Source organism: Arachis ipaensis, chromosome B1 (assembly GCF_059453495.1).
Source record: "Arachis ipaensis isolate K30076 ecotype BB chromosome B1, ASM5945349v1, whole genome shotgun sequence".
In the NCBI taxonomy this organism is placed as follows: Eukaryota; Viridiplantae; Streptophyta; class Magnoliopsida; order Fabales; family Fabaceae; genus Arachis; species Arachis ipaensis.
The window spans coordinates 64,860,490-64,872,668 of NC_142436.1; the positions used below are offsets into that span (position 1 = coordinate 64,860,490).

Below are 12,179 nucleotides of genomic sequence, written 5' to 3' on the forward strand. Positions count from 1 at the left end.
GATCCAACCAATTTGGTCTGTTTGGCCTAATTTTGGGCAAAAACCTTTAAAATTAGTGTTAAAATTTATATTTTAATTATTTCTACTTCATTAAACTATAAAATTTAATTTTCTAATTTTTGTAAATAGTAATTAATTTATTGGCTAATTATTTACTAATTATTCAGGGTTTACAATTTGCCTTCTTCAAAGATTAATGCTCTGTTTGTGGCTCACTGTAATAGTGTAATGATGTTGTTCTTCGTTTTTTTTTTGCTCTGTTCATAAGAGTTATTGATCCTTGAATTATTCTTGAATGATTTGTGTTTTTAGTTTTTTATTCATTGATTAATTGATTACTGATTAACTCTTACTACTGTTTGTAATTATTCATTGTAAATATGCTGCTGTCCTGCTGTTCTTTGTACTTTTGTGGCTTAATTATGATTAGATTGTGACTGTCTTAGTCAAATTGATGAGGATTGTTACCTCCAAATTTGAACGCTCTAATTGAATATCTATATTTTCTGTTTTCATAATTTGTTAGTTTGTTTGTGATTATTATTTGAAATTTAGAATGTTTTGACTAGGTTCATAATTTTACTGATTTTAAACTTGGACTTTGGCTTTGTTACATTTTCATTTAAATTTTTGGATATGGTTTCTCTTCAGCTTCAATTTTCAATTTACACGGACTTACACTAAACCAAGCTTTCAATATAAATTTTAGATTTTTAAAGAAACGGGCCTGCTACACATACAAGCAAAAACGAGTTACAAGCTTTACAAGTTGGCCCAGCCCAAAAACAATTCACGCGCATGAAGAGAGATTGAATGGAGCGTAACATTCATGTGCTCCCACTCAAAATGGTTACGTACACGTCGAGTAATGGCAGACTCTTCCACTTCTTCCACTTCTCAAAGCAATTCGAAGAAAACGCAACCCTTCCATTTTCGAGCGAAAATCGAAAATCAAAATATACAACTCGTCGCTAACCTTCGAAACCTCCATCAACACACCATCAAACTCTCCATCAAGAATCTCAAGCGAAAACAAAGCAACAATACTCAAGGTACGTTACATTACGATTCCTGTATATTTTCCAGATTACGAACTAGGTTTTACTTTTCTTCTACGTTGTTGTTCTAGGGTTTACTGTTATTCTTGCTTCTTTGTTATACTGTTCTTCTACGTTGTTGTTCTAGGTTCTCCTGTTATTCTTATTGTTCTACATCTTCTGGTAACTGATTTTTGGGGGTATATTCAGTAGATTGGGGGTGTATATTGCTTGACCTTGTAATGTTGCTTGATATTGAAGCATGTTTGAGTGATATCTGACTGATATATATGGATGTATCTCACTATGGGAGTATCTCACTGTTATCAATGGGTGTATCTGACTCATATATATGGGTGTATTTTTTATTTCAGAGAAAATGGCAGCAAGAAACCAAACAAAAGACCTTAAGTGTGCCACACATCTCCTAAGTGATAAATTCAGAAACATGACTGAGGAGAAGAAGGCGATTGTGAGGGATCTAGGATTCGGTGGGTTGATGCACATCCCACCACTAAGGGTGCATCACCAACTGTTAAGGGAGATGGCAAACAACTTCAAACTTGGGGAGAACAGACTGGAAACAGGATATGGTTCTTTCAAAATAACCCCAAGAAAGATAGGTCATGCGCTTGGCATCAATGCAACAGGTAACTAGCTCAAAATTATAGGTGTATATTAAGTTGATGCTTGGGTGTATTTGAACCGACTTTGATACTTTGTTGTTTTCCTTTTTGTAGGAGATCTATTTCCTCAGAAAGTCGAGTATAAGAAACTTTCTGAGGATGACAAAATAATTTTTAGAAGATTCCAGGGTAAGACCCTCAAAAGTCTTACCGATGAGATGATGGATATCGGCGTTGGTAACGAAGAGGAACGCCTAATGACAATGACAATAAACAAAATCTCACCTGTGCACCTGGCCCCAATTTTTGAGATGGACGGCATCTCAGAGCGAAACTGGGGGGGCCATGTTTTGACCTTCATCGTCAAGGGCATCACAGACTACAAGGAGAAAAAGAAGAAGGCAATTGATGGCTGCCTCTTTGCCCTGATGATAATTTACTTTCATCTTTCAAAAAACAAAGGCAAGAAGAGGGCTGAAAGACCACCAAAACCATGGATTGCCAACTGGAGTAAGGAGCAGTTGGTGGAAAGAATGACTGCAAAAACAGAGGAACTTTTGGTAAGTGAACATAATATGTTGGGTGTATTTTATTTATCTGAATGCTGCTAAATAAATTATCTGATGTTTCAGGGGATTGTAAAGTTGGCGCAAACAAGAGAGAAAATGAAAAAAATAGAGAAAAAAAGAAAAAAAACAAGAAATCAAAAAAACAAAAAAAAAAAGAAAGGCAAGTTTAACATCCTCTTCGGAGACAGAAACAACTACTGACAGTGACAGTTCTACCTCTGAGTCTGAGACTCAAGAAGACTCAGAGGATTCAGCAAGAAAACACCCCAGCAAAAAGGGGAAAAAGTAAGTACCATACTTAGGTGTAATTTCTTTTTCGAGTTGGGTGTATTTTGTGGAACCATTTGGGTGTATTTTGTTGATCACGTTGGGTGTGTGTGGTTTATTAAGCTGGGTGTGTTTCGTTTGCTGCGTTGGGTGTATATTGTATATCCAGTTGGGTGTATCTTGTGCATTCATTTGGGTGTATTTTATATCTTTAGTATATTCTAAATAATGATTGTTTGCCTTCCAGAATGGACTCCAGAAAAAGAAAGAAGAGTCAAGAGGAGTCAGATTCTGATTCAGAATCTGAATCTGAATCAAGTGATGAGTAATATTCTGAAATTATTACTCCTTTCTTTTGGCTTCATTATAAAGATTTCATGTATTAACTGAAGTGTCTCTTATTAACTTATAGAAGCGAAGAATCATCACCGGCGGAGAAGGAAAAGAAAAAGAAAAAGACAAAAACAACACCAAAAAAGTAAGCACTTCTTTGGATAAATATTCTGTGATAAAATTACTTTTTTATTTCTGATTCATACTTTTTTTTTCCACCCAGAACACAATCAAAAAAGAAAAAAGTTGTTGTAGAGGATTCATCTCCTGAAGAAGATCAATACTTTGATGGGTACAGTACCTCGTAAGCTATATTACCGTCTATTATCGTAATTATTTTTGTTAACATCTTCTTTTATGCATGTAGTGAGAGATATGAAATATCAAGTGAAGAACTAGATGAATGGCTAAGGAAAAACGTTGAAAAATCTACTGCAGAGGGGTATGTCTTGTTGGGGTGTCTATTTCAGATTTTAGTGTGTTTTCTTTGCTAATAATTGTTTCTTGTTTCGCAGGGAGAACTAAGCTGACCTGCGATCGACAGAAGGTCGCTATGTCTCCTCTAAAACGTAAGAAGCTTTATTTAATAAAATCTTGTTATCATGATTTGGGTGTATTTTGTGGAACCATTTGGGTGTATTTTGTTGATCAAGTTGGGTGTATGTTGTTTATTAAGTTGGGATATTTCGTTTATTGTGTTGGGTGTATATTGTCCATTCGATTGGTTGTATCTTGTGCATTCATTTGGGTGTATTTTATACATGTATCTTATTTTGTCTGAATAACATGAAATCTGTTTAGAATACCGGCTGTGAACTTGGGAAGTGATGATCCTTCCTCTCAAGGACGCACAGAACAGAGTAGTGTAAACCAGCCGTCAGAGAGCATGTAATTTCTCTTTCAAATAACCGTTACTTTTGTTCTTCTATTACCTTCTACTTCTAATTCTGTATATATTTTTTTTTAGAAAAAAAAGCCCTTTATTATTTTATTCAAGAAAAAAAAGGCAAGAAAAAAAGCAAAAACTGCAAGTATGTAAGTTCTCAAAAAACAAAGCCTGTCTTCTTTTTGAATTGTTCGGGTGTATTTTTTGACTTTCTTTAGGTGTATTTTAGGTTGAGTCTGGCTGATCGAATATGATGGTTGTGAGGGAACAGACACCGTCGGAAGTGCTTGCAATGTGAGTTTTCCAAGAATATTTCAATCTTATAACCTTATTATTTTCAAAGGCGTTGTTAACCTTTCATTTTTCTTCTTGTTTAAAGTCCCGATTCAAGTTTTTGTGCCGGCGTCCCAAACAACCAATGTGCCGGAACTTCAAGAAACACCTGAGACAGATTTTGAACCAACCCCTCTGCTACAGATTGAAGGGACTACAGAAACGTAAGAAATAGTATTGGGTGTATATTTGTTTAGAGATTGGGTGTATATTTGCTAACAGTTTGGGTGTATATTGTTCCTGATTAGTTTTTTTTACGCCATGATTAATTTTGTGTAACTGTGTAGCACTCCTGAACCCCCCCCAACAACTTCAAGAAACCACACCCTCGCTTCCCCCAGCTCCATCTAAAATGTAAGTTCATCAGACTAAAATCAATCTTTGCTTATGATCCGTATATTCTTACTCTTATAATACGTTATACATGATGACGCAGTCATCCAGCCGCAGAAGACGTTGCTACCCTGATGATGATGGCACGGACAGCATCCTATGTTCCTAAAACAGATCCAGTGCCATCATTCAGCCTTGGCTTGACTAATTCAAGCCATGAGGGAGCGTCAACGCAGGAGACAGAAAGGGCAAAATCTCCAGAAACTGCAAATTTGCTAGAACAATTAGACGATTTGGTACAAAAAATAGCAAGCAGTGCGGCAAAAGAAAAAAGTAAAAGTCCACAAATTCAAAGGGAGACTGGGGGAGAAAGTTCTGGGAAGTTTGAAACTCCTGAGGGAATAAATCAGATTACGGATGATATGAAAGAAAAGTGCTACATCTGGGGGACACGACTGAAGACTTACGCAGATGGCAGTACTAATGAGTATGACCACATGTGCACTCTGATTGCCCAAGATAATTACATTTTATTTAGAATGCACATTGCATCCCTCCAGGCAGAAAGTTATATAGAATCTGAGGTAATATTAGAATAACATTAATGTTTTACACCAAAGTTTACTACAATGTTTATTAACGTAAATTGATTTCGGCATATATTTCTAGATTGTATCTGCCATGTGCCACATCCTCAACTGGAAAAATGATAAAAAGTTTCAAGAACAAGTATACTGTCTGCCCCCCCGATATTGTGGTAAGTGTTACTTCTACGAATTTTGGGTGTATTTTCTGTATTAATTTGGGTGTATTTTTTACGTTCTATTGGGTGTAAGTTGTGTAGTCATTTGGGTGTATTTAAAGTATTCACTTGGGTGTATTTTCAGTATTTCATTTTTTGTTTCGCAATTGTTGCAGAGCATGGCCCTTTCGAAGCACCCAATGGGGGAATTCATATCACTGAAAACCAATAAAGAATTCAGGGTGGAAGACTACCCGAGCTTTATTCCCTTCATAGATGCAAAAAAATTAACTTCTCATCCATATGTAAGTTTTCATTTGCTAAATTTGTTAGTACCGTTCTTTACTTTTATGCTAAATAAAATAACACACTGTTGAAATGTGGCAATCCTTCAGATTTTTGCACCTGTTTGCTACTCGGGCCATTGGTGGTTATGGGTGATTGATACAAGAAAGCGGAGATGTCGTATACTTGACCCGCTACACAAGAAAGCTCCAAGCGATGAGAGAAAGGAGCTTAATAAATTCATTGTAAGTTGCCTCTGTGTTCTTTACTTTAATAGATAGGTCTATTTCAGTTCAATATAAGGTTTATGTATGTTTTGCTTTGGGTATAATTATGTTCTCCTTTGGGTGTAATTTCTTTGTCGAGTTGGGTGTATTTTGTGGAACCATTTGAGTGTATTTTGTTGATCAAGTTGGGTGTATGTTGTTTTTCAAGTTGGGTGTATTTCGTTAGTTGTGTTGGGTGTATATTGTCCATTCAGTTGGTTGTATCTTGTGCATTCATTCGGGTGTATTACTGATTTGTTTTGGTATTTAAGGGATATGTATTTTCAAGATTAAGAGCATATGCTGGCGGGGAACCTCTGCAGAAAGACAAGAAGGAGAAGGAAATTAAAGCATCATATGTTAAAATATCAGGCCAAAAATCAAGGTATAAATTTGTGACTCTGAACATTAAACTTTCCTAAATGAGATTTGTAATTTATTTTCTTCGTTTTCAGCTATGACTGCGGTATCTACGTTATGAAGTGGCTTAAGTTAATTGAGCCGGAAAACATTAAAAAGGGGAAGTATGAATGGGATAATTGGAAACAGGTAACTGTCTTTAGAACTATATAACTCTGTATTACTTTACTGAATTAATATTGCTGTTTAAACAGAATATACTTTTTAATTGTAGGAGGAGGTGGACCACTATAGAGTCGAGTATACTTCGCGGATACTATTCAGTGAAATGAATAAAGAGAGAGATCAGGCAATTAGAGAGAGTAATGCAATAAGGCTGTCGAAGCCATCCTCTGTATTATTGAGTCCGTTTTGTCAGATAAATTCTGCTGATATAGAAACTGCGTAATCCAACTGCTAGCTAGTTTGTACATTGAACAAATGCTGTAAAAATTTGCCATTTATAAACAACTTCTATTGAATGAAATTTTTTTCATAGTTAAACTATCTGTGCTGTATTCAAAAGCTGTATTACAGGTGGTAAAATATGAAGAAAAATATCAAAGTCATATATAAACGCAAATTATAAACTTTTACACCCAACACAAGTTTAATAATACACCCAAGATTGCATAAAATATACACCCAAACTGTCTGTGCTGTATTCAAAATGTATGAATTACAGGTACTAAAATATGAAGAAAAACATTAAATCAAATATACACCCATAACCTGCAAATTTTTACACCCAAATAAAGTTGAATATACACCCTGAACCTTATCCCCCCTGATGCTTTGAGACTAAAACCCTGAAACCTAAACACTTAAAACCTAAACCCTTACCCCTAACCTGTAAACCCTAAAACACAAATATTATATATATGTATCTATATGTAAATTGTGAATTAACAAAAATACACCCAAAAGAACAGTGCTTTTACACCCATATTCTGTAAAACTATACACCCAAAGAGTTATCCCCTGCTGCTGGTACCCTAAACTGATAATTCATAACATGTCCTTGATATTGGCTGGAATTTGAATGCACCGCTGATGCAGCATCAAACAGGTTTATCTGAATATAACACTCACATATTAGCTAAACTATTAACGAGAAAAACAAACTCAATCCCCACAAATTTAAAGAACATTACTTTTACCTCGCTTAAAACTTTCGTTTTCTTCTTCTTTGTGGCATTTGCAATCTGTTTGTCCAACTTTGAACCTAGCCTATTTTTTGGACGTCCTCTTGTTCGAATCCTTGGCGGGCTTTGAAGCTCGTTAACATATTCCAAGTTGGCATCTTCGTGGGATAAAGAAGATGTCCCCTTCCTTTTGGCTTTTAATGATTCCATCTCAGCCATGACGTTATCGTACGCACGGTGCAGAATTGCAGTCAGCTCCTCCGATTCGGATGCAAATTCGCAAATATTTTGCGAACGAAAAACCAATTGGTCGAACCTTTTGCTTCTTGGCTCCATCAGTGGCTCGTCGTGGCTGCTCTTGATGTGTGTGTGTCGCCTCTTTACCTTCTTGCTCCATCGTTCTAGTATATATCTAGGTGACACTTGGCTTACTTCTTCGAAGCTTAACACGCTTAGTGCGTGACGGCACAGTATCCCTCTCGACTCGAATAATAAGCATTGGCATTTTACCTCGGCTGCAACTGAGTCGTAAGTAACCACGAACTTGTTGAATATTGAGCTGGAAACTTGTTCTCCGACTTCGTATACTGAATAGCCTAGAGCGGAATTCTTTAATCTGGTGATGCAATTCTCCTTTCCTCTGAATTGCGCTTGGACTTTTCTAAACTTTTGATGAGTGTACGCATCTTGAAACTGAGCTTCAATGGAGGATTTTGTTGCACACAGTATGACCGTATGAAAATCTGCAGCATCTGATTCTCTCTCTGCTTGCTCCCTGCTTCTGAGGCAATTATCGTATTGTTTGACGAACTGAATAAGCGAGCTGTTTTGGGTGATAAACTTGTTAAAAAATGAATGCATGCTCTCGCTCCTTTGTGTGCTTCTCATCCCTGCCCAGAAGTGGTGATCCAGATAGATAGGAACCCATATATGACGGTCTTCATACAGATCTGCATAATACACCCAAACACAGACTGTAAATACACCCGAGAAAACATGCAATTTACACCTCTGCTGCAGATTTTAAAAAGACATTACCTGAAAGCCACTTGTTGTCCGCAAGACCAAAATTCAGCGGAAAATCATTCCAATTCCTATCGAATGAGTCTTTGCTATGAGAGTTCCAAACAACTTGGCTCATTTCTTGTTCCATATCGGCATGTCCCTTGTACCCGTTTAATTTGCTTGGAATCTTCTTCATGATGTGCCAAATACACCAACGGTGAATTGTTGTTGGCATACAGGCCTCTAAAGCCCTTTTCATTGATGCGCATTGATCGGTGAGAAACCCTTTCGGAGCGTTTCCTCCTATGCAACGAAGCCAGCATTGAAATAACCATTTGAATGATTCAATTTCTTCGTTCTTCATCAAAGAGCATCCGAGAAGTGTTAACTGACCGTGGTGATTCACCCCGACAAAAGAACCACAGACCAAATTATACCTGAAACAAATTACCATAGTCCAGAATGCAAAATCATTAGGTACACCCCAACAAATGCTTCGTATACACCCAATGAAACAGCCAATATACACCTCTGCTGTGGATTCATAAAAATACATTAATTTAGCATCATAAACAGGGGCAGTTTGTTACCTGTTTGTATTGTAGGTGGTGTCGAATGAAATGACGTCTCCGAAATATTCAAAGGCAGCTCTGCTTCTTGCATCGGCCCAAAAAGCCAGCTTAATCGATTGATCCTCCTCGAGTTCGAGCTCAAAAAAGAAATTCGGATTCTTCTCTTTCATTCTTAACAAATATTTTCTGAATTCCTTTGCATCTTCTTGTTCGGAAACATTCCGCACTTCCCTGGTAATGTAATTCCTCACGTCCTTTTCGATAAAATTTAACTCACGGTGACCCCCGACAGCCGCAACAAATGATTGGTAGGTTTTGCTTGGTCTGATAACGGCCTCCTCGTTATTCTGTATTGTACGACGAATGGACATGCTTAGTTCCCTGTGCTGTTTGAGCATCTCTGCTTTGCTTGGACAGCAGGGGTGTGAATGATCCAGCACAACCTTTGAAATGATCCAAGCACCGACATTCTTCAATGTGTGTATATAAATTCTTGCAGGACAGTTTAAACCGGCTGTTGGATTGGTCTTCTCGGTCGGAGATATTTTAGATTTCCATTTTCCCTCTCTGCTACATGTAATCAGTTGATTCTTAATCTCGTTTCCCTTCCTATTTGTGCTCCGAACTCTTGTAGAGAAACCTGCAGCCTTGGCGTAGTTCCTATAAAATTTTCCAGCATCTTCAAGGGTGGTAAAGGTCATTCCACCCTTCGGAACAAGCTGGTCATCAACAACCGAGAGAGGCTGCAGAATACACCATGTCAAAAATTGTAAATACACCCATAGATACGATTCAAATACACCCAATCATGTCTGATATGATACACCGGAACCGCAACAACTAACTAAAATGACAATAAAAGCCATAAACTATAAATACACAGGCTGCAGAATACACCATGTCAAAAACTAAAAACACACCCAATCATGTCTGATATAATACACCTGAACAACAACAACTCAATTAAAATAACAAAAAAGCAGTAAAGTGTAAATACACCCACACTTCTAGCAAAAATATACCCAAAAAAGGTCTGATATACACCCGAGCGTCTGCTATAAATTCCAGATAATTAATCAAAACTAATACATTACATTCAAATCTCAGGAACTTCGTCAGATTCAAATTCATAGTTCACTTCGCCTGGATTCAGCTGACAATCTGAGGTTGAATCATCCATTATCTTCAAAAACGAATTCAAACTTTGATTTCAGAAATCGAATAGAAAACGAAGATGGAGTTGCAGAGAGAGAAACTAACGTAAATGACAAAGAACATACCAGTGAGAAAGGAGTAGAGAAGAACGATCGAGAAGAAGGAGGAAGAGGAGCGAGAAGAAGAACGACCAAATCTAAAAATAAGGAGAACAAAAAAGGAAACAAATCTTTTAAATTTGGTAGTTATATATACGCATGATATTTATAGAGCGCGTGTATTCCACGTATGTGTAGCAGCGCGTTTTTTGGGTTTATTACTTAATGAACTTGTAAAGCATACAAGCCTGCGGAGCTTTTCTGTTAAAGAAAATCTCTTTAGGAATGAGATTTTATGCCATTAATGAAACATGGAATTAGTAATTGGATATGTTATCTTAATACTCTTTGCATAGACTAGTAATTGATATAATATTCTGAAACTAAATCGGATTATTTCCTAATTGTATCCAGCAAGCCACTAAGCCACCGTAAAAGTTAGACTATAAGTATATTTTAGAGAATTTATTTATTTTGTTAAATATAATTGAATCAATTAGACTAATAAATCAGTAAATAAGTAACTAAAACGATTTAATAATTGGTCCAATTTTCAAAACCTTACTTATAATCTCATGTTGGATTAGGGTATCCAATCAATAATAACGGGACAGTATATATATATATATACTCTTACTAAAATGCGACCAAAATCAGTTATTAATATAAAATGTACATTAAAAATAAAATTAAATAATATATTTAATTTATATATACATATATAATGACAAATTTTAGTGTATAAATAATATTTTAAATAATATAATATTTATAAAATTCAAAAAAAAATATTGGGTTGTTTTTCATTATAAATAGAGTTTAATTTTGAGATAAAAAATTTTATTTTATTGTAAAATAAATAAAGAAATAGAGAAGAGAAATAAATATAAAAATAAAACAAAAAGAAATAAGATATCTTTATTAATACTCTTTAATATGTGTATCTCATTATAATTGAGATTTTATAAGATACTTTCAATAATAATATATCACTATATAATATGTATATTAATAGTAATAGTAATAGTAATAAAAATGAGGAGCTTTTATGCTGACGTGGCGCACATACGTTAAATTTGAAAATTTATTTGTTTAAGTGTATGTCGTCACTAAAAATTTTTAAATTTTTTTTTATCAACTAATAGAGTATTTGGTTAAGTTGTTACTTTTTAAATTTTAAAATATGCTTTCTTAAATTATTAAATATTTACTTTTTAATATTGTTAAACTAATTTAAAAAAATATTTATAAATTAAAAATTATTGGTTTAGATGGTTATTTTTTAAATTTTTAAATTTTAGTTACATTTTATTTATAAAATTTATTTTATTGACAATATTACTCTTTTAAAAAATTGACTAATAATAAGTTTATATTATTTTATTTGTAAATTTAATCACCAGAAATTTTTTAATTTTTACTTTTAATTTTAAGTTATTTATTTAGATTATTTTGCTTAGGTTAAGTTATTTGCTTAGGTTATTATTTTTTTATTTTTAAATTAAATATATTTTCTTAAGTCGTTAATATTTAGTTTTTAATATTGTTGAACTAATTTAAAAAATTTATTTATAAATTATTTATTTAGATTGTTACTTTTAAAATTTATAAATTATAGTACACACAAAAATTGTGGTTATAATTTTTTCAAAAGTTAGAAACTAACTTCATATTATTAAAGTTTTCATCATTCAAATTAAAAATCAGTGTTTTAAGTAGTTGTATTTCAAATTCGTTCACATGTGAAAGTGTTTTAAATAGTTTTTATTTTAAAACCGTCAACATGTCAACATGCATGTTAGAAACTAATTTCATTCTTTTAAATTGTGGTTATAATTTTTTGAAAAGTTAAAATCTAACTTAATTGGTTTAAATCATTTTTACGGTAAAAACTAAATTTCAAAAGCGTTTTAAATAGTTAGTTATTGAAATCAAAGCCAATTAGATTTTAAAAAATCCTAACTATGAGTCCACTGTCTCCTTGATCAATACAATTAATTATTTAAAATTTTTCTATCTTTTTTCAATCGTAGTTTATGTTCACAAAATTGCTGAGATGAGTCCTATAGTTGAGAATTTGTGTGTACGTATACGAGTAATAAGGTTATGGACACTATCAAGTTATGAA

General features: G+C 34.2%; 2 protein-coding genes across 2 annotated transcripts; one reads left to right on the forward strand and one right to left on the reverse strand.

The window, feature by feature from the left end:
- Nucleotides 1-4,518: 4,518 nt before the first annotated feature.
- LOC148576858 (uncharacterized) lies at nt 4,519-6,485 on the forward strand. The gene is made up of 5 exons (XM_088502801.1): nt 4,519-4,968; nt 5,054-5,145; nt 5,305-5,431; nt 5,522-5,656; nt 6,312-6,485. The coding sequence occupies exons 1-5, from the start codon at nt 4,519-4,521 to the stop codon at nt 6,483-6,485; spliced, it is 978 nt and encodes a 325-aa protein (XP_088358927.1).
- Nucleotides 6,486-6,789: 304 nt separating this feature from the next.
- On the reverse strand, nt 6,790-9,978 carry LOC148576859 (protein FAR1-RELATED SEQUENCE 1-like). The gene is made up of 5 exons (XM_088502803.1): nt 9,903-9,978; nt 9,356-9,543; nt 8,260-8,347; nt 7,946-8,171; nt 6,790-6,808 (listed from the first exon to the last, which is right to left on the reverse strand). Exons 1-5 carry the CDS (start codon nt 9,976-9,978, stop codon nt 6,790-6,792), a joined length of 597 nt encoding a protein of 198 aa, XP_088358929.1.
- Between the last annotated feature and the right edge of the window lie 2,201 nt (nt 9,979-12,179).